The 24,580-nt window shown below is 37.5% G+C and overlaps 1 protein-coding gene across 1 annotated transcript in view; it reads left to right on the top strand.

The window, feature by feature from the left end:
* tln2b (talin 2b) overlaps positions 1-24,580 on the top strand; it is a 415,773-nt gene that overhangs the window by 135,382 nt on the left and 255,811 nt on the right. Inside the window, exons 5-6 of the mRNA XM_072913901.1 lie at positions 13,603-13,758; positions 16,039-16,181. Coding sequence (XP_072770002.1) covers positions 13,603-13,758; positions 16,039-16,181 — 299 coding nt within the window. The remainder of the gene's footprint in view (positions 1-13,602; positions 13,759-16,038; positions 16,182-24,580) is intronic.

Below are 24,580 nucleotides of genomic sequence, written 5' to 3'. Positions count from 1 at the left end.
TGCTTCTACTGAGGTAGCATCTCTAATTGTTACCGGGAGGGCATTCCATAGTACTGGAGCCCGAATAGAAAACGCTCTATAGCCCGCAGACTTTTTTTGGGCTCTGGGAATCACTAATAAGCCGGAGTTCTTTGAACGCAGATTTCTTGCCGGGACATATGGTACAATGCAATCGACAAGATAGGACGGAGCTAGACCGTGTAGTATTTTATACGTAAGTAGTAAAACCTTAAAGTCACATCTTAAGTGCACAGGAAGCCAGTGCAGGTGAGCCAGTATAGGCGTAATATGATTAAACTTTCTTGTTCTTGTCAAAAGTCTAGCAGCCGCATTTTGTACCAACTGTAATTTTTTAATGCTAGACATAGGGGGACCCGAAAATAATACGTTACAGTAGTCGAGACGAGACGTAACGAACGCATGAATAATGATCTCAGCGTCGCTAGTGGATAAAATAGAACGAATTTTAGCGATATTATCATGTTGTTCCAGACCACAGGAAACATTATCCAGCTTGCAAATATTGTAATAAATCTATTAGAAGAAGAAAACCTGTCCTTTCCTTTAACTTAGACACACACATCTATACATTTGGTAGTTTTAAACCAGTAATTTCCAGGAGTTATCTCACCCTCTGAGACACTTACTTTATGTGTTGCCTTCATTATAACACTTATAACACGATGATTGCCAGATTTATTTTCCCATGGCACAAAATAACACGGTTCGACGTCTTATTGACTGCCTGCACGACATCAAAGTCTGGCTTTCAGCTAACTTCCTGAGCCTAAATGAAGATAAAACAGAAGTTATGTTGTTCGGTCCAAGTCGCTCTCCCTCCCCCGACGTTGACCTCGGCACTCTGACCCCGTATCTCAGCGACTGTGTCACAAACCTGGGGGTAAAGTTTGACTCAGATTTTAAATTCGAAAAACAAATCAGCAGCGTCGTTCAAAAAAGCTTTTTATCAATTACGCCAAATAGCGAAAGTGAAACCGCTTCTATCAAGACATGATCTTGAGAAATTAATCCACGCTTTTATCTCGACTCGTCTTGATTATTGCAATGCCCTGTATGTTGGCATTAGCCAGGCCTCCCTCGCCCGCCTGCAGCTCGTGCAGAACTCTGCTGCTCGTCTGCTAACACAGACCCGCAGACGTGAGCACATCACCCCTATTTTAGCGTCCCTTCACTGGCTCCCTGTGCGTTACCGAATACATTTTAAACTCCTTTTATTTGTTTTTAAATGTCTAAACAACCTCGCGCCAACCTATCTCTCCGACCTCCTTCAGCCTTACTGCCCCACCCGATCCTTAAGATCAGCCGATCAGCTGCTGTTGACGGTCCCTGACACAAGGCTGAAGCTTAGAGGTGACAGAGCTTTCGCCGTTGCTGCTCCCAAGCTCTGGAACGACCTACCCCTGAGTGTTAGACAAGCCTCCTCTCTTCCTGTTTTTAAATCTCTCTTAAAAACATACTTTTATTCCATGGCTTTTAACACTGAGTGATATCCATCCTGCAATGGCGCCCCATAATACACCTGCTGTGATCCTGTTTTTATGTTTTTATTAATTCTATTTTAATTATTTATTTTCTATCGTGTTCTGTTTGTGTTGTGTTGTGTTTGCTCGGTACTCATTTTATCTTTTAACCTGCTCATTGTACAGCACTTTGGCTACCCCTGTGGTAAATTTTAAATGTGCTCTATAAATAAAGTTGATTTGATTTGATTTGACTTACATAAGTCCTTTTACTTTTTGCGGCTCCAGACAGATTTGTTTTTTTGTATTTTTTGTCCAATATGGCTCTTTCAACATGTTGGGTTGCCGACCCCTGGTGTATACCAACATAGTCTGTAACCCAAGTACTCACACTGAGGATACACACTCCAGGACAGTAGGTGGCGGTGTGCACTTGTAACGTTGGTTGCGACCCGCCACAAAACGTAGAAGAAAAAAAGGTTTCAGCGGGCTAGCTGTTTACATGTGCTTTTTGACATTTGAGTCTTGGAAAATCTTCTAAACGGACTCCGCCATGGATGAAGATGGACGTGCTTTTTCGAGCATGGACCCTACAAGAGTTGCAGTGTTGAAAGGTAACGCTAATTTTGCTTTTATATGTCTTTGCACGTTAAGCTAACTGTAAAGTTCTCACATTCTTAATTTGAACAAACCGGGCTTTCTAGCCAAACCTTGGCTAGAAACACGTAACAGCTACAGGAAAAGCCTTGTTTTTTAAAATGATATGACGATGAATGACACTGTTTTATCGGCAGAAACTTGTTTGTAGGCTGTTAGCTAGTGATGGGTTGATGAGGCATCATGAAGCGTTTCGACACATTGCAAAACTGTATTGATACTGTGTCGATACTGTGTCACTAAATACTGACATCTGCTGGACATTAAAAATCCTTACAGGCAACCTATGGACCGACTCAACTGACACTGATTTTATGCTCTAGTACAGGGGTCACCAACCTATTTGAAACCAAAAACTACTTCTTGGGTACTGATTAATGCGAAGGGCTACCAGTTTGATACACACTTAAATAAATAAATATATTGTCATTTGTAAGTTACACGTAAGTGTGATTTAAACAAGAATTGCTAAATAAATAAATTTATATATATAAAAAAAATGGGTATTTCTGTCTGTCATTCCGTCGTACATTTTTTTTTCCTTTTACGGAAGGTTTTTTGTAGAGAATAAATGATGAAAAAAACACTTAATTGAACGGTTTAAAAGAGGGGAAAACACGGGAAAAAATGTAAAATAAAATTTTGAAACATAATTTATCTTCAATTTCGACTCTTTAAAATTCAAAATTCAACCGACAAAAAGAAGAGAAAAACTAGCTTATTTGAATCTTTTTGGAAAAAATTAAAAAAATAATTTATGAAACATCATTAGTATTTTTTCCTGATTAAGATACATTTTAGAATTTTGATGACATGTTTTAAATTGGTTAAAATACGATCTGCACTTTGTTAGAATATTTAACAAATTGGACCAAGCTATATTTCTAACAAAGACAAATTAGTATTTCTTCTAGATTTTCCAGAACACAATTTTTAAAAGAAATTCAAAATACTTTGAAATAAGATTTAAATTTGATTCTACAGATTTTCTAGATTTGCCAGAATATTTTATATGAATTTTAATCATAGTAAGTTTGAAGAAATATTTCACAAATATTCTTCGTCAAAAAACCAGAAGCTAAAATATTTATTATTCTTTACAATAATAAAAAAAAAAATTTTTTCTTGAACATTGATTTAAATTGTCAGGAAAGAAGAGGAAGAAATTTAAAAGGTAAAAAGGTATATTTGTTTAAAAATCCTAAAATCATTTTTAAGGTTGTATTTTTTCTCTAAAATTGTATTTCTAAAAGTAATAAGAAGCAAAGTAGAAAATAAATGAATTTATTTAAACAAGTGAAGACCCTTCCATCCATCCATTTTCTACCGCTTATTCCAAGTGAAGACCAAGTCTTTAAAATATTTTCTTGGATTTTCAAATTCTATTTGAGTTTTGTCTCTTTTAGAATTAAAAATGTCGAGCAAAGCGAGACCAGCTTGCTAGTAAATAAATAACATTTAAAAAATAGAGGCAGCTCACTGGTAAGTGCTGCTCTTTGAGCTATTTTTAGAACAGGCCAGCGGGCGACTGATCTGGTCCTTACGGGCTACCTGGTGACCGCGGGCACCGCGTTGGTGACCCCTGCCCTAGTATATACAATAATATAAACCAAGTCATTGTATTTCATTTAGGATTATTTCATATCTTCATTTAAATAAAAATATATGTTTATCTTTTTTAGATACAGTCAATAAATAATGTGAACATGTATCATAACATGGAAATCTAAGAGAACGTGTTGTGGATGATTGTGGACTGAGATTTTTTATTTTTTTATTTTTTTTACACATTTTTATAAAAAAAAAAATTTAAAAAAAGTTTTTCCGAAAATATTACATTTTAGACGATTTCTCTTCTTAGTTATTATTTCTCCGGCTGTAGAAAAGAGCCGCTCACAGGGCACAGAGGAGGCGTCAGTGCGACACAGTTGGCGTATCGGTCACGTGACCAAAACAGCTCATGATCGGTCACGTGACTTTCTAAAAGCGGTACGCGCACCGACACAGGGTTTCGCTCTATGAGCTCGACGCATGCGCCGATGCATCGGTGTTGCCGGACCCATCACTACTGTTAGCTTACTTTAAATTTAGTATATTTTGAGTTGGCTAATTATGGTTGATGCGTGCAAGGGGGCGGGGGTGCGCGGCTTGGATGCGCGGCAGGAATCATGACGCGTTCGAAGTCTGCACAATAAAACACTGCTCTCTGACATTCGTCATATTGGTGGAAATGGCACGCAGACTTGACCTAAAATGTAGACACCTATTCCTGCGTAAGTTGTACTTCTGTAATGCCACCACTGACTTAACAACCATGTTATGAATTTATAAATGGTAGATTTATATACATACTTGCCAACCCTCCCGAATTTTCCGGGAGACTCCCGAAATTCAGCGCCTCTCCCGAAAACCTCCCGGGACAAATATTCTCCCGAAAGTCTCCCGATTTTCAGCCGGAGCTGGAGGCCACGCCCCCTCCAGCTCCATGCGGACCTGAGTGAGGACAGCCTTTTTTCACTACAGGAGGACAACAGGGTGACAAGAACTAAATCATCCAGACTAGAGATAAATTGTATTATTATGTTTATCTTACCTAAAAATAAATAGATATTTATTAATTTAAAAAAAAAAAAAAAACTAAATACATTTTTACTATATTTTGCTAAAAACATCAAAATTAATTGTATTTTTATTTTTATTTTTTCTGACTCCTTATTACATCCAGCCATAGAATTTTACATTAAAATAAACATATTTGAAATAATTAATTTTAAATTATCATAATAATTCATTTAAAATGACCATATTTAATTATTAAAATAATTGCTTGTTTATCAACAACTTTAGCATTTTATTCATTACATTTTGAAGCTCTCAGAAGCCAAGTTATGTTATATTCCTTAATATTTATTTATGCAAGTTTGAAGTATCAATTATCCAAACAACACAGTTTTGTTTGCATATTTTCATATATATATATATATATATATATATATATATATATATATATATATGTATATGTGTGTATGAAATACTTGACTTTGTGAATTCTAGCTGTCAATATACTCCTCCTCTCTTAACCACGCCCCGCCCCACCCCGACCACGCCCCCACCCCCCCACCTCCCGAAATCGGAGGTCTCAAGGTTGGCAAGTATGTTTATATAGGCCATACTTGCCAACCTTGAGACCTCCGAATTCGGGAGATTGGGAGGAGCGGGGCGAACGGGGGGCGGGGTTAAGGGGGAGGCGTATATTTATAGCTAGAATTCACTGAAATTCAAGTATTTCTTTTATTTATTTATTTATATATATATATATATATATATATATATATATATATATATATATATATATATATATATATATATATATATATATATATATATATATTAGGGCTGCAACTAACAATTAATTTGATAATTGATTAATCTGTCGATTATTACTTTGATTAATCGATTAATAATCGGATAAAAGAGACAAACTACATTTCTATCCTTTCCAGTATTTTATTGAAAAAAAACCCAGCATACTGGCACCATACTTATTTTGATTATTGTTTCTCAGCTGTTTGTACATATTGCAGTTTATAAATAAAGGTTTATAAAAAGAAATAAAAAATTGCCTCTGCGCATGCGCATAGCATAGATCCAATCGGTGACTAAATTAATCGGCAACTATTTTTATAATCGATTTTAATCGATTAGTTGTTGCAGCCCTAATATATATATATATATATATATATATGTATATATATATGTATATATATATATATATATATATATATATATATATATATATATATATATATATATATATATATATATGTATATATATATATATATATATATGTATGTATATATATATATATATATATATGTATATATATATATACATATATATATATGTGTATGTATATATATATGTGTATAAATATATATGTATATGTGTATATATATATATATATATATATATATATATATATATATTAGGGGTGTAACGGTACACAAACATTTCAGTTCGGTATGTACCTCGGTTTAGAGGTCACGGTTCGGTTCATTTTCGGTACAGTAAGAAAACAACAAAATATACATTTTTGGGTTATTTATTTACCAAATTTGTAAAATCTTCCACCAAAAATATTTTTCTGAGTGGAATATTTGATGTGAAGTAATGGGAACCTTGGATAGGTCAATAATTCATAACAACATTGATTTTGATTCAATATTATGTTTTGAGCAATGACAGTTTGAAAGAAAAAAAAACAGCTTTGTTTTATTAGTCAACATTGCAACTTTTTCTATATTACATTTCACCTTTAAGCTTTTTTATTTCACTTTTGTTATGTTTTTTTTTTATTTTAATAGTATTTTTAGAATGTGCCGTGGGCCTTTAAAACATTAGCTGTGGGCCACAAATGGCCTCCGGGGCACACTTTTGACACCCCTGCTATAGATAATAAAAAATTAAATGTGATAATTCTATGTATAAAAAGCAGAGCTTGGCGACGCATACGCGTTTATCATAACTCTCTCTCTCTGTCTCTGCCCCTCCCTCACCAATGCTGCTGCGCGCACAATTGGTTTTGTTTTTAACCCCTTCTTAACCCTGAACGTACATTGAAAATACACGCGACCCTAACTCAAAATGCCGGACATTTGAGGCATTTAAGAAACTCCGGCCTGACAGCTCCGCAAAAGAGGACATGTCCGGTGAAAAGAGGACGTATGGTCAGTCTATCGTAGCCCGTTAGCTGCTAGCATGCCGTGTGTTGTGCCTCGGTGTGCATTGTTTACACAACGTGCGTTACGCTACTTAATATGTCCGTGTGGAAACTCGTTCGGTACACCTACGAACCGAACCGGAACCCCTGTACCGAAACGGTTCAACACAAATACACGTACTGTTTCACCCCTAATATATATATATATATATATACATATATATATATATATATATATATATATTTAGAAGAAATACTTGAATTTCAGTGTTCATTTATTTACACATATACACACATAACACTCCTCTCTACTCATTGTTGTATTTGAAAGTGCAATGCTTTGCAGCCAGTAGCACAGCCTTTGAAGGAGCGTAGGTGAAATGTAATTTACAGGAAAGGAGTGAGTTTAGGTTTGAATTGTCCATCCTCGTTCTATTCTCTGTCACTATCTTTGCTTGGACATTGCTACTTGCCGTAGTTTTGAAGCAATGCATGATGGGAATCCGGATGTTGTGTGTCAGTGTATTAACGTGCCGGCTGGAATAAACACACGCTGAGAAATAGCTCCGTGCCTGCCTACTTTATGGGTTATAGATAAACTTATGGATAACGGAGACATATATAATAGTCTCCTTCTTGTTGTGTGTGCAGTTACGCACTGAGCTCCAAAATCCGTGGACGTTATAACGTGACTGGGCCGGCACGAAAAGTGGACGTGACGACAGGCTGTCCTCACTCAGGTCCGGCTGGAAATCGGGAGAAATTCGGGAGAATGGTTGTCCCGGGAGATTTTCGAGAGAGGCACTGAAATTCGGGAGTCTCCCGGAAAATTCGGGAGGGTTGGCAAGTATGATATAGGCTAGTAAGGTAAAGTTTTGTACCTGACAAGTTTCGGCTACCTTGCTTCTGCCTTACCTTATTTTTATTTTTTATTTAACCAGGTAAAATCCCATTGAGATCAAAGATCTCTTTTCCAAGGGAGACCTGGCCAAGAGGGCAGCAGCAAGGCTACATTAAAAACAGTAAACAACACATAAAACATCAAATGTACAACATTAAAACTTGCTCACATAGCACATGTGCATACAGACAAGGTAGACTGCAGTCCTTTCACAGAAGCTTTAAACTCATTTAATGTAACAAGGGTTTGAAGTTGAAGATTGGATTGTAGGTTATTCCAAGCCTTCGGGTGCTGAAAACCTAAATGCTTTCTTGCCCAGTTCAGTTCTTACTTTGGGGACGACAAATTGCGGAACATTCATTGAACGAAGATTGTGACTTCCGTGTTTCTTTATTAAAAGACAAGACAGATACGATGGAGTGATACCCAGAATGGTTTTGTAGATGAACACATACCAATGATGTACCTACCTTACTAGCCTATGTAAATCCAGCAGTTATAAATACACATCAGTAGGCTAAATGAACCTCTTCAACAAACCTGTATGACCTTATACTGCATATTTACAGAGTGGATGTGTCTTTCAGCTGCTAATATTAGCACGGAAATGCTTTGATCTTGGAAAGATCATCACAATCTGGAGGCAGTTCCCCAGAGGCTGAACAGGTGAATGGTAAGAGCACATACTGAGATGATGTGTTTGTATTAAAACTACTAAAATATCAACGAAGGAGAATGTATTTTTTAATTGTTTTATTATTATTATTATTATAATCATTTGCGCTTTAACTTTAACTACTAGCATTCTAGTTTACCTGTAATCTTTATGAATTAGAATCATCAAGATGATTTTGTCATGGTAAAAGCTTTAGCTCAGTCTGGTTCTGGTGGTTCAGCTGCAAAGAGCAGAGAGAGAGAGAGAGAGAGAACACTCCTGCTGACTTAAGACTTCAGACTCATTGTAACTATTACTTTGAGTACCGTATTTTTCGGACTATAAGTTGCAGTTTTTTTCATAGTTTGGCCGGGGGTGGGACTTATACTCAGGAGCGACTTATGTGTGAAATTATTAACACATTAGCGGAAAACATCAAATAATATTATTTATCTCATTCACGTAAGAGACTAGACGTATAAGATTTCATGGGATTTAGCGATTAGGAGTGACAGATTGTTTGGTAAACGAATAGCATGTTCTATATGTTATAGTTATTTGAATGACTCTTACCATAATATGTTACGTTAAAATACCAGTTGGTTATTTATGCCTCATATAACGTACACTTATTCAGCCTGTTGTTCACTATTCTTTATTTATTTTAAATTGCCTTTCAAATGTCTATTCTTGGTGTTGGCTTTTATCAAATACATTTCCCCAGAAAATGCGACTTATACTCCAGTGCGACTTATATATGTTTTTTTCCTTCTTTATTATGCATTTTCGGCTGGTGCGATTTATACTCCGAGCGCTTTATAATCCGAAAAATACGGTAGTTGAGTTTTGAGAAAGTGTAGTGAGTGGTGCGGATATACTATCATATTTTATTTTAGAAGGCATTTATATTTAGATTTGGTTTAGATTTAGATTTTTAAAAATTAAGTGATCGCTAATATAACCATTCATCTAAAGGTAAAGTTACTACCTTTGAATATGTGTGTATTTTATTCAAACGGTAATGGTAGAAACTGAAACAGTGATTTGAATTTCATTTCAATAATAGGTCCTGAATGTACTGACAGCCTACGGAACCAGGCCAGACACTACAAAGTTCTACAGGAGCTATACAAATCCAGGCCAAGACCTAACAAGAAGGATGTTGACCAGCTGTTGGACCTTGAATACCAAGCAAGACGGGCTTATATTGACTCTGATGTTTTGAAGGAGAAAGACAAACCTACCAAGATTCTTAAAAAAAGTGGATCTTGTAAGAAAATCAAATCAATTTAAGTTGATTTATGTTTAATATAGGGGTGTAACGGTACGTGTATTTGTATTGAACCGTTTCGGTACGGGGGTTCCGGTTCGGTTCGGAGGTGTACTGAACGAGTTTCCACACGGACATATTAAGTAGTGTACCGCACGTTGTGTAAACAATGCACACCGAGGCACAACACACGGCATGCTAGCAGCTAACGGGCTACGATAGACTGGCCATACGTCCTCTTTTCACCGGACATGTCCTCTTTTGCGGAGCTGTCAGGGCGGAGTTTCTTAAATGCCTCAAATGTCCGGCATTTTGAGTTAGGGTTGCGTGTATTTTCAATGTACGTTCAGGGTTAAGAAGGGGTTAAAAACAAAACAAATTGTGCGCGCAGCAGCATTGGTGAGGGAGGGGCAGAGACAGAGAGAGAGAGAGAGAGTTATGATAAACGCGCATGCGTCGCCAGGCTCTGCTTTTTATCCATAGATTTACCAGATTTAATTTTGTATTATCTATAGCAGGGGTGTCAAAAGTGTGCCCCGGAGGCCATTTGCAGCTAATGTTTTAAAGGCCCACGGCGCATTCTAAAAATACTATTAAAATAAACAAAAACATAACAAAAGTGAAATAAAAAAGCTTAAAGGTTAAATGTAATTTAGAAAAAGTTGCAATGTTGACTAATAAAACAAAGCTGTTTTTTGGGTTTTTTCAAACTGTCATTGCTCAAAACATAATATTGAATCAAAATCAATGTTGTTATGAATTATTGACCTATCCAAGGTTCCCATTACTTCACATCAAATATTCCACTAAGAAAAATATTTTTGGTGGAAGATTTTACAAATTTGGTAAATAAATAACCCAAAAATGTATATTTTGTTGTTTTCTTTCTGTACCGAAAATGAACCGAACCGTGACCTCTAAACCGAGGTACGTACCAAACCGAAATGTTTGTGTACCGTTACACCCCTAGTTTAATATGATTGTTGGAGTAATTCCCTTAATTAGTTTAGAAATTATAGATTGTTAGCCAATTTTAAATTTATAATATGAAGGACACAGATGTTGGCCAGGTTTGGGTTTTTTTTGCAAAAATTGTTTAAGTTACAAGGCAGGTTACTCTGCAATTTCTACTTGCATAGTAGGTCAAAAACATTTTTCAATTCACTGGATTTTTATTGAAATGTAGAGTTTAAAAGATATTTGCTCTCTGTCCCTCTGTGGTAGATAATGGATGAACTATATCGGATGCTCAAGTCAAGGAAACTCCCACTTCATACCTGAACTGAAGAACCGCTGGAGGACCTTTTGTGAGAAGATTCAGTTTTATGGAGTTTTCAAAAAAAAAAAAAAGTCACGAGACTTCCACTGGCAGATAAAGGTAATTACTCACACATCACTTGATGACTTGAATCCATAGGCTGGCCACAGTAGTCAGGGAGGCTGGTGCTGCTCAGTTTCAGACATCCACCAAGTATTCACCATTGTCAACCATGTACTTTTTTCTTTTTCCCAACTGCACTCACTAATGTTTCTTGTCTTGTTGCTCTGTCTTCCTCTCTTTTTTTATGTGTTTTTTTTTAAAACTGACTGCGGGTAATTAAAATTGTTTTGTTTTACAGTAAAGCAAACAGTTGCGATGATAAAGGCTTTGCCAGACATCTTTCCATTCCCTATTGCTCCACCAAAGAAGTTTGGGCATGCAAGTGAGGACATTTTTTCCTGTACTTTACTGCAGGGCTATTCAACTGTGTTGTTAAGGGGCCACATTTTTAGAAAGCTAAGTGCCAGGGGGGCTAGACATTCTCCCGATTTTTTTTTTTATGCACAGTCTTTCAGCATTTCGATGATGGCCAATAATTGTAATTTTTTTCCTGTTATTATGCACCGTGAATATAATAAAGAGGTGACAAGAAATTGGATTCATATCTTCATTTAAGCAAGTGTCATTTACTGTTCTGTTAGTCAGGATTACTGATTGCAAGCATTAATATGATTTATAAATTCCACAGCATGTGGCATTTTAAGAAAATGATCCTACATAATGAGAAATATATTCTTAACTGTTGCCTTTCCATTAAGAAAAATAAACTAGTTTTTAGTATAAGTTTGCTGGTTTCAAGAAATGTAATGCATATCATTTTGTCAAGATAATGGCACTAGCCATTTTTCTACATAATGAGAAATTTTCTTAATATGTTGAAAAAAAATAAACTACATTTTAGTGTAAGTTTGCTGGTTTCAAGAAATTTATTGCCTATTGCATATCATTATGTCAAGATAATTGTACTAGCATTTACTTCATTTAAGAATATTTATCAACATATTGAGCAAAAATGTCTTTTTTCTATGCACTTGTTATTAGTGAGACTATACTTATTTTAGGGTATTTTTGGATTCATTGATGTTAGCTAATTTTACTTGTTTTGGAAAGTCTTGACAAGCCAAATTTTCTTGTTCTATTTGCAGATAAAGTTGCTATGGTATAATTTTGCTTAATTAAAGTAAAATACCCCCTTTTTTTCTTTTTTTCTTGTTTTTGAACACTGACTTTTTGCAGTGTGTGATGTATGGTATCTATTAAGTTGGACATGTGCAGAGTAAAAAGTAGATAAAGTGCACAATAATGCTTCTTGGAGCTACAAACTTGACAAACAGCTCATGAGCATTAAAGTTCTAAACACACAAAATGGTGTGTTCCCAGTAGGGCTCACTAAAAGCACTTTTAAACTCTAAATTCCAGCATTGAAGCCAGATTTTGAGATAATGAGAGACCTTTGAAAATTATTTGAAGGGGAACTGCAATTTTTGGGGAATTTTGCCTATCATTCACAATGTTAAATAAATGCCAGCAAAAGTCTACTTACAATGGAGCGTATAGGAGTCGCTCTTTTCTGCCTATAAAGCGCTTAACATACATCCAATTATATTTTTTTATATACACGTAAGTACATGTAGTAAACGGCACATTTATAATAACATGTAATATTTACATATTTTGCTCATTTTAAGCATATATGGCGGCGCATTAATTACAAAAATGCATCGCAACATTTGCTTTTTTCTTCCACAACATCACTGATTATTACTTACTGCAGACTTAATGAGAACATTACGTACTGTACAACGTCTGCTCTCACTGGGATGCCGACTGCTAGGATGTTCATATATTCCTGTTTGGATGAAGAATGACTCATAATCCTCACAAAGAAAAAAATGGGGGGTGAACACATGCGTCTTTTCGTGTCTTTCTCGCCATATCCGGGTCTAAATTGGATGCCAAAGTTGACCAACTTGTCAGATTATGTCCTTATCCTTCTACTCTCCAGGTGAGAGGCATTATTTATGATATAAAAGGAACTTTCACCAGCTCCAAGGTGATGCAGCAGCCCACCAGCTGATGTCAACATAGCAGCAGGGCGCCGCTAAAAATGGTTTGTCTGCGTTAGCGCCTTTAATAACAATATCAATAACACTTGGTTAATATTCTCGTCACAAAATGTAAATGGAGTATTGTTGGCGCTCTTTGAGCGGGTTATTTAGAGGGCTTTATTGAAGGAATAAAGGACCTCCCATTGACTCCATTGTAAGCTGACTATTATTTATGTTTATTTATGAGTTGGAATGCATAAAAAAGGAAATACATCTGTCATTTTGCATAAGCAAAAATTCCCCAAAAACTACAGTTCCCATTCAAAACGGTGAAAAAACACAGTAGCTGCTATTCATTTGATAAAGAGAATAGTGGCATCTGGAAAATAGCATTATTCTGAGTTTGTGCCTACACCAGCTCCTTTTTGTAGCATTGAAAAAAGGATAAAATTGTAAAAAAAAAAAAAAACAGAACCTGAGATATTTTCTTTATTATAAGCTCTGAGGCATCTCCTCTGAGAATCCCCTTGACTTACTTTTGCTTCCAGGAATCACCAACTATGAGGAGTACTCGCTCATCCAGGAGGTGCCGGAGGACAAGAAGGAGGACAATATGGCAACGCTGAAGAAAGACCGAACGCTGCTGCTCAGAGATGAGAGGAAGATGGAGAAGCTCAAAGCCAAGCTGCATACAGATGACGATTGTAAGTCTGTTTCATATGTCTCATGAGGACATCAAAATGATATTTAGGGGGTATTGCAGAGGTTTGTTTACATATCTCAAGGTACAATCTATACCAGGTCTCGAATTTTTACTTTTTAAGGTCAAGGCAAGTGGTGCTTTAAAGGAGGGCTCATATTTTAGGGCACCAAGGCAAACATTATTTTCTTTCCAGACAGGGGCTCCAAAGCATGCATGCATGCATATATATGTGTGTATATATATATATATATATATATATATAAAAATATATATATACGTATATATCCATCCATCCATCCATTTTCTACCGCTTGTCCCTTTTGGGGTTGTGCATATATATATATATATATATATATATGTATATATATATATATATATATATATATATATATATATATATATGTATGTGTATATATATATATATGTATGTGTATATATATATATATGTATGTGTGTATATATATATATATATATATATGTGTGTATATATATATATGTATGTGTATATATATATATATGTATATATGTGTATGTATATATATATATATATATATATATATATATATATACATATACACACACAGTACAGGCCAAAAGTTTAGACACACCTTCTCATTCAATGTGTTTTCTTTATTTTCATGACTATTTACATAGTAGATTGGCCTGTAATGTGTGTGTGTGTGTATATATATATATATATATATATATATATACACACACAGTACAGGCCAAAAGTTTAGACACACCTTCTCATTCAATGTGTTTTCTTTATTTTCATGTAGATTTACATAGTAGATTGGCCTGTAATGTGTGTGTGTGTGTGTGTGTATATATATATATATATATATATATATATATATATATATATATATATATATATATATATATACATATATAAGAAAACGCATTGAATGAGAAGGTGTGTCCAAACTTGTTGCCTGTAAAATATATATATATATATATATATATATATATATATATATATATATATATATATATATATATATATATATATATATACACACACATAAAATAAAGAAAACGCATTGAATGAGAAGGTGTGTCCAAACTTGTGGCCTGTAAAAAAATATATATATATATATTTATATATATATATTTATATATATTAGTTATTTATATTATAGGATACAGGTTTGGACACACCTTCTCATTCAATGCGCTTTCTTTATTTTATACATGTATATATATATATATATATATATATATATATATATATATATATATATATATATATATATATATATATATACAAGCATATGATAAACAATTAATAAAATGTCAATAAATCTTAAATGGACTGTATCATATAGTGTATGACCTAACTTGTAGTACACTTTAGTAAAGTTGTGTATAAACAAATATATAAGAAGCCATGCAATTTTCATTCCATTATTGTTTACCGTATTTTTCGGACTATAAGTCGCAGTTTTTTTCATAGTTTGGCCGGGCTCCAGTGCGATTTATATATGTTTTTTTCCTTCTTTATTATGCATTTTCGGCAGGTGCGACTTATACTCCGGTGCGACTTATACTCCGAAAAATACGGGTACAGCAGCAACTTATGTTCAACGTTTACAAAAAAGTAAACAAATCCATGTGTGTTACACACGTGGTCGCTGACAGCCACGGATCAAAATAAACATTGACGATACAGCACATAAACAACCAGTACCAAAATATTTGTTTCGGGACAACCCTACTATGATATTGTTATAGGGTGGGTGTGTTCAATGGATTCTGCATATAAAACATACACTTTGTTTCAGATGCCACATCCATCTCATAATTATATATTATGTTGTTGTTTTTAATAAGATAGTTCTCAGTTCATCATTTTTCTTATTCCTAGTTAAAAAAAACATGAATTGAAAATAGTCTATCTTTATGGCTTTATAATTTTCTATTACTGATCTTGTATGGTCTTTTGAACATCTGTTTTGTTTTTCAATTTATTGCACAGTCGTGTCAAAGTTTAATGAAATAACATCTTATTTCCCCCCAGAGGACAGAAATTATCATCACAAAACATTCATACATCGCGCGGGAGCAGCTCGTTTCTTTTAATTTCCGCAGAAAACAACACCCTGACAAGATTTTGACATCTTCACAATTAATTAAGAAGATTATCCAACTAAGCTGGTGTGTCTCCAGTTTCTAAAGTGCTTGGTTAATGTCACCCTCAGCGCCCCTCTATTCACATCTTGGTAAAAAGAGCAACTATTTGAGTGGCGTAGCCAACATGGTGTGTGTTGCTTGGCAGTGAACTGGCTGGACCACAGCAGGACCTTCAGAGAGCAGGGAGTGGAGGAAAGTGAGATGCTGCTGCTCAGACGCAAGTTCTTCTACTCGGACCAGAACGTGGACTCGCGGGACCCTGTTCAGCTCAACCTGCTTTATGTCCAGGTAGGATGCTAACACACCTCAGCATGTACACTACCAAATAACAAGTGACAAGATTAGGCAGCAGACAAATGCAAGACATATGATGTTGTGTATTGTCATGTCCAGTAGTACCTCAACTTATGAGCTTTAATTGGTCCTGTGACGGCGCTCTTAACTCAAAACATGTCTCTCAATTCAACTTCTCCTATTGAAGTGACAATTGGATTGGTGCTTGGCCCCCCAAAACAGCCCATTGTTACCAGTCAACATGCCTCTTAAGAAGAACAACTAACTTTGGGAAAATATATACTGTATTAAAAAATACAATAGGACAGGGGTGCCCACACTTTTTTTTAGCAGGCAAGCTACTTTTTAAATGACCAAGTCGAGGTGATCTACCTTATATATATATATATATATATATATATATATATATATATATATATATATATATATATATATATATATATATATATACCGGATGGATATTACCAAATAGTAGCCCGGGCGTTTATTTCACAAAATGGGGTCAGACCCCGGGCGGCTATTAGGACATGGGCGGTTATTTGCACAAGGCTTTTATTTATTTTTGCACCAGCCTGCACCAGGCCATTATTTGGTTACAATGGTTAGTGTCCAGTATTTTTTTTCGTACTAAAAACTTTAAATGTAAAAGCTAATGTAAACATACAAACAAAAAAACAAGACTATCAAAAGACAAGAGATCAACAAGGCCTCAACATGACAGTAGTGCAACAATTGTCAAATAGAATACAAATACTAAAAATAAATAAACTTTTTAAATAAAGCAGCCTACCGGGAAAAATACAATTATGGTACCAAGTACTCAAGTATAAAACCCACCATCAAAACAGAACAATAATACTGTCACTGTCCTTTGCCTTAATGCGGATCATTTTGCGGGACACATGGTGGTTCAGTCCACGAACATGATGTATCCACTGACACAAATTAGCATCAAGCTCGTCGCTCACTTTCTTCCTACCTCCATCAGATAAGCGAGCCCGTTTTCCATCGATTGCCGACTGAGATTGTAGTTCTCCCTTTTTTTGTTTCCATTCTCGTACACGTTTTGGGTCAACGTTAAACTGCCTGGCCGCTGCCAAACCAGAATTCTGCTCCGCTTACTTCACAACCGCTAGCTTGAACTTTAAGTCAAACTTTCTGTTCTTCCCCCTTAAAGTATTCCCGTCCATCAGTTGTGGTGTACCGGTATCCTGTTCATTCAACTCACTGCTGCTGTTGCTTGCCATGTTGAAACTTTTCCTCGTGGGTTTGTTGTTGTCGTTGAGTGTGTGTTACGCTATATGCGGTCACCCATTGCAATATGTTGATTACCCAGAATCCCCACGTAACGTCTGCTGTTACCGTAATGACCAGAATTATTGCACCTTTGCTTTTCCTTTTAGCTTATAAATTGGGTTTAATGAAGTCAATATGATTTTAATCTAAATTATGCAAATAACAGCCCATGGGCGGCTATTTGGACATAGGCGTTTATTAGGAAGAGGCGTTTAATTCACAAAATGGGGTCAGACTCCGGGCGGCTATTAGGACATGGGCGGTTATTTGCACAAGGGCGTTTATTTGGTAATATACGGTATATATATATATATATATATATATATATATATATATATATACACATACGTGTATATATATACATACGTGTATATATATATCAATCAATCAATCAATCAATCAATGTTTATTTATATAGCCCTAAATCACAAGTGTCTCAAAGGGCTGCACAAGCCACAACGACATCCTCGGTATAGCCCACATAAGGGCAAGGAAAAACTCACCCCAGTGGGACGTCGATGTGAATGACTATGAGAAACCTTGGAGAGGACCGCATATGTGGGTAACCCCCCCCCTCTAGGGGGACCGAATGCAATGGATGTCGAGTGGGTCTAACATAATATTGTGAGAGTCCAGTCCATAGTGGATCCAGCATAACAGTAAGAGTCCAGTCCACAGTGGGGTCAGCAGGAAACCATCCCGAGCGGAGACGGGTCAGCAGCGCAGAGATGTTCCCAACCAATATACAGGCGAGCGGTCCACCCCGGGTCCCGACCCCGGACAGCCAGCACCCCATCCATGGCCACCGGATCTGTGTGTCTTCCCCTCCACAAGGGATAGGGGGGAGCAGAGGAGAATAGACAGAATTGACGGGTATTTTTGCCAAATCGCTCTACACTTCCAAGAGCATACGTGTGTGTGTATATATATATATATATGTGTGTGTGTATATATATATATATACATATATACATACGTGTATATATATGTATATATATATATATATATATATATATACATATATACATACGTGTATATATATGTATATATATATATATATATACATATGTATATATATATGTATATAATGTCGGTCCACCTTTTGCAGCTATTACAGCTTCAACTCTTCTGGGAAGGCTGTCCACAAGGTTGCGGAGTGTGTTTATAGGAATTTTCCCACCATTCTTCCAAAGGCGCATTGGTGAGGTCACATCTGATGTTGGTGGAGAAGGCCTGGCTCTCAGTCGCCGTTCTAATTCATCCCAAAGGTGTTCTATCGGGTTCAGGTCAGGACTCTGTGCAGGCCAGTCAAGTTCATCCACACCAGACTCTGTCATCCATGTCTTTATGGACATTGTCATGTTGGAAGAGGAAGGGGCCCGCTCCAAACTGTCCCCACAAGGTTGGGAGCGTGGAATTGTCCAAAATGTTTTGGTATCCTGGAGCATTCAAAGTTCCTTTCACTGGAACTCAGGGGCCAAGCCCAGCTCCTGAAAAACTACCCCACACCATAATTCTGATCATTTGGATGGGTGGCCAAATACTTTTGACAATATAGTGTATATATATATGTATATATATGTATGTGTGTGTATATATATATATATATATTGATATTTATATTTGAGATTTCTGTAGTTTATCCGTTATACAGTGCTCAATACCGGGGTAGAGCTGAATATACGTTACGTCAGGAACAAAACACGGAGGCTATTTCATCCCTACAAGCCTGGCAACATAAGATAGCTGAATTCTGATTGGATACAAACTCTAACCTAAAAACAACAGCACTGGAAGGAGCATCATGTGACATGAAGACAATATGAATACTTTTAGATATTTAGGGAAAGTCAATTAAAAATGACTTTTATCTTTAATTATGATGATGATTTCTGGTTATGTTAGGCCAGCAGAGAAAGGTCTTGCTGGCCATGATCACACACCACTGGGGTTCACTGTAGCATTTGCTATCATAGCGAGGATGCTTGTAACAAAAGTGTTTGCTTACAACTCAAAGCATAACAACTAGCAGATGCAGCTCTTATCTCAAAACACTCTTAAGCTGAGACACTCTTAAGTTGAGGTAGCTACTTGGTTGAGTTTCAACGTTCCATGAGAGAGGCACAATTGAACCAGTAACTGGCTCACAGGTATAAGCACCACGTACTGAGGAGGAATAAAAGATTTGCAAGACACTGATGGACGGCCTAATGTGTCTGGTGGGCAGATGTCATTTGTGGATGTCTGAGTGGACCACTTAATGACTTAGACCTCCAGAGATGGAGTTAGACTTTGTCAGAGTATCTGGTTGACTTTGTCTGGGTCCTTTTTCTGTTTGTCTCAAGTGTGCTTCTCCCCGTGTTTATAAATGCTCTGTAGTCACCCGAGGCGTCCCTAAGGGGTGTCAGCTACAGATCAGAGTTGGCCCATCTGCTCACATATCCACATCCCCATTAGCCTTTCTTCCCTGGGAAGACGAGAGTCCCACTGACACGGATCACGCAGCAGCATTTAGGGAAGAAGTAGCCAACAATTCTGCATTTAAGAACCATAAGAGCAGTGGTTCTTAACCTGGGTTCGATCGAACCCTAGGGGTTCGGTGAGTCGGCCTCGGGTTCGGCGGAGGTCAAAACACACCCGACTCATCGTGTAAATAAAAACTTCTCCCTATCGACGTATTATGGATACGGCAACAGCAGAAGTCAGACTGATTTGCAGGTGTGTAATTTGTTGTGAGTTTATGCACTGTGTTGGTTTGGTTGTTTGAACAAGGTGATGTTCATGCACGGTTCATTTTATGCACCAGTAAAAAAAACATGGTAACACTTTTGTTTGGGGAACATATTCACCATTAATAAATTGCTTATTAACTTGCAAATTAGTAACATATTGGCTCTTAACTAGTCATTATTAAGTACTTATTATAGCCTTATTCGGCATGGCCTTATTATAACCCTAAGCCTCTAACCCTGACCCTAACCCATAGTTGCCAACCCTCCCGATTTTCCCGGGAGACTCCCGAATTTCAGTGCCCCTCCCATAAATCTCCCGGGGCAACCTACTCAGTGGCCTAGTGGTTAGAGTGTCCGCCCTGAGATCGGTAGGTTGTGAGTTCAAACCCCGGCCGAGTCATACCAAAGACTATAAGAATGGGACCCATTACCTCCCTGCTTGGCACTCAGCATCAAGGGTTGGAATTGGGGGTTAAATCACCAAAAATGATTCCCGGGCGCGGCACCGCTGCTGCCCACTGCTCCCCTCACCTCCCAGGGGGTGAACAAGGGGATGGGTCAAATGCAGAGGACAAATTTCACCACACCTAGTGTGTGTGTGACAATCATTGGGACTTTAACTTTAACTTAACTTTAACCATTCTCCCGAAATTCTCCCGATTTCCACCAGGACAACAATATTGGGGACGTGCCTTAAAGACACTGCCTTTAGCGTCCTCTACAACCTGTCTTCACGTCCGCTGTTCCTCCAAACCAGGGGTCGGCAACCTTTACCAGTCAAAGAGCCATTTTGACCAGTTTTACAAATTAAAGAAAACAATGGGAGCCACAAAAATCTTTTGAAATTTAAAATGAAATAACACTGCATACAAAGTTTTTTTTTTTGCTTTGTGCTATGTATAAACCAAGGGTCTCAGACACGCGGCCCACACCTTAATATGAAAATTTAATGTTAGTGCGGCCCGCGGGTTTTATATGAATGGCGCTTGACAGCGTCATACTTCCAACCCTCCCGATTTTTCTGGCAGACTATGAATTTCAAGGCATCTGTTCTCTCGAACGGGCCGAGATGGTACAGCATTTAGCGCCCACTACAACCAGCGTGCCGGCCCAGCCACACGTTGAACGGGGTTTCTGCTTGCTCACGTAAGCAAAGCAGGGGTTTGGTGGTAGCAGGGGTGTATAATGTAGCCCGGAAGAGTCAGGGCTGCATGGGATTCTGGGTATTTGTTCTGTTGTGTTTATGTTGTGTTAAGGTGCAGATGTTCTCCCGAAATGTTTGTCATTCTTGTTTGGTTTTGGTTCAAAGTGTGGCGCATTATTAGTAAGAGTGTTAAAGTTGTTTTATATGGCCACCGTCAGTGTAACCTGTGTGGCTGTTGACCAAGTATGCCTTGCTGTCACTTACGTGTACTAACAGAAGATGCATATAACAAGAAGCTGAGCTGGCACGCTGTTTATACAGATTGTAGAGGGCGCTAAATGCTGAACCATCATGGCACGCCCTTATTATCATTGTAGGGGTGAAAATCGGAGAATGTTAATTTGCTGCGAGAGGCACTGAAATCCGGAAGTCTCCCGGGAAAATCGGGGGCGTCGGCCAATATGCAGCTGAGCCGCATCAGAGTGCTCAAAGAGCCGCATGCGGCTCCGGAGCCGCGGGTTGCCGACCCCTGCTCCAAACAAACAGCGTGCCGTCCTAGTTACACAATATTTGCGGCTTTTACACACACTTAAGTGAATGCAAAGCATACTTGGTCAACAGCCATACAGGTCACACTGAGGGTGGCCGTATAAACAACTTTAACACTGTTGCAAATATGTGCCACACTGTGAACCCACACCAAAGAAGAATGACAAACACATTTTGGGAGAACATCCGCACCGTAACACAACATAAACACAACAGAACAAATACCCAGAACCCCTTGCAGCACTAACTCTTCCGGGACGCTACAATATACACCCCCCGCTACCACCAAAATTAGCACTTGTACATCCGGTTCAAAGCTTTAAACAGCAGGAAACACTGTATTGATTGATTGAGTGAAACTTTTATTGGTAGATTGCACAGTACAGTACATATTCCGTACAATTGACCACTAAATGGTAGCACCCATCCCTATTTGCCATGGCACTGGATGCTATTCTTCCCAGTCCAAACAAGTGTAATAGTTACGAAATTCATATGTGTACTGTTAAGCACCAATTTCTACATATGGTGTAGAACACCACCCGTGTGTGGTGTTCGGGTCTGTGGGACCCGTTTTCATTTTTTATTAAAAGAAAAATGATACAATTAATTAATTTTTCAAACTGAGACTCACTGACTTTGGCTCATTTTCTGTGAAGAACATATATCAGAATACATATTTAATGACCACACACCATACACCCCCCCCTACACATTTCTGTTACATATAAGATGTCCGGGTCCACTGGACCCACACACACACACACACACACACACACACACACACACACACACACACACACACACACACACACACAGCAGGCCTAGACAGGAGGAGGACAGAGTGTAGGTACACAGAACATCAGAGGGTCAAATGTGCCAGAAAATGAGAGCAGACAGTGTTGACAAACAATGTTGCATTCTTGTGTGGGAACCGCAGGTGCAGAAACACAAAAGAAGAATCCCTGTGGGATGCAGAATCTGGCAGGGAAATTTTCCGTGCGACGTTCATATTGTTGTTACTCAGCCAGCGTTTGTGGGTCTGATGGACCCGTTGCATTTTGTGGCTTTTAATGCCTCACAATCAAACACTTTTATGTTAAAATACTGAACAGATGTTTTTTGGGATAAGGTAAACTAGGGATGTCCCGATCCGATATTTGGATCGGATCGGATTTGCTTTGCGTATCGGCAAAGCATGGGAAAATGCCGATCCAGATCCAGTTTTTAAAAAAAACTCCGGTCCGTGTTTTCCAACGCACCGATTTAAATAATACATTCCACTTTTCTGCTGCTCCGTAATATCCGTTCCGCATTTTCCAGCGCACCTTCAACACATCCACAGGTCTGTGAATTCTCACGCAGTTGCTTTTAGCTGCTGGCATTACACGACAGGCTCTTCTCACTCTTTCCTGTGTCTCCCTCTCACAGACAGCGAGCGCACCTTCTTACACACGTCACATACTGTCACGTCATACGTCACATACTGTCACGTCATACGTCACATACGTATACGTCCTCCCGAGCAGAGAGGTAGCAGCATGGCTAACGTTAGCTGTGATGCTAGCGCAGCCGTGCGAGCAACGCTCCCTCTAAGGTGCTCGCCTGTGCAATTGCGCACTGTTTAAGCGTCCTCTGCGCATAGCAAATCTATGCCACGCACAAAATCAAATAAAAAAATAAGCGCATAACAATTTTCGACACACGGACACGACAGAGAAAACAGTTTTCGTCATCATTGTTCAAATATTGTGACGTCTGTGGAGACGCTTATCTCCATTCGGTGCTACACGTCCACACCATCAAAATGCCGAGGCAAAAATTTCCACATCAACACCGTATGAAAAAATTAGTGATTTTTTTAGTTGTGATTTCCTTCTCTGCATGAAACTTTAAACGTAGCATATATTAATGCAGTATGAAGAAGAATGTTTTAATGTAGACATGCAAGCCTTGAAAGAACATTTTGAAAATCAAGACTACATTTCCTGCAAATGGGTGCATTTCTACCCTATATTTTAACTTTAGATTGATTCTCATATCAAACTCTTTTGGCTGTCTTTTTGACACTTCCATCCGGCGCCCCCCTCCACACCCTGGATTATAAATAATGTAAATAATTCAATGTGATTATCTTGTGTGATGACTGTATTATGATAGTATATATCTGATAGTATATATCTGTATCATGAATCAATCAGTGGACCCCGTCTTAAACAAGTTGAAAAACTTATTGGGGTGTTACCATTTAGTAGTCAATTGTACGGAATATGTACTTCACTGTGCAACCTACTAATAAAAGTCTCAATCAATCAATCAAAACACATAGAATCATCATACTGCTGTGATTATATGCATCAAGTGTTCATTCAAGGCTAAGGCAAAATATCGAGATATATATTGTGTATCGCAATATGGCCTTAAAATATCGCAATATTAAAAAAAGGCCATATCGCCCAGCCCTAGTTCAATGATGCCATTTCTGTTTGTCATGTATAATTTGGTCTATTTTGTGTTTATCCTTGAATAAACAGGTCAGTTTCTTGTTACCCACCATTGTGTATTATTCAAACTCCCCTAATTCAGCTGGCTAGTTGTTATCAAGAGTACTAAAACCCTTTTCAACATGATTCTGACAACTAAGTAGGCTAAATAACTTTAAACTTTAATAC

This window comes from Nerophis lumbriciformis, linkage group LG10 (genome assembly GCF_033978685.3).
Source record: "Nerophis lumbriciformis linkage group LG10, RoL_Nlum_v2.1, whole genome shotgun sequence".
In the NCBI taxonomy this organism is placed as follows: domain Eukaryota; kingdom Metazoa; phylum Chordata; class Actinopteri; order Syngnathiformes; family Syngnathidae; genus Nerophis; species Nerophis lumbriciformis.
Note: the sequence above shows the minus strand (reverse complement) of the source record. Positions and strands in the feature narration are given on the sequence as shown.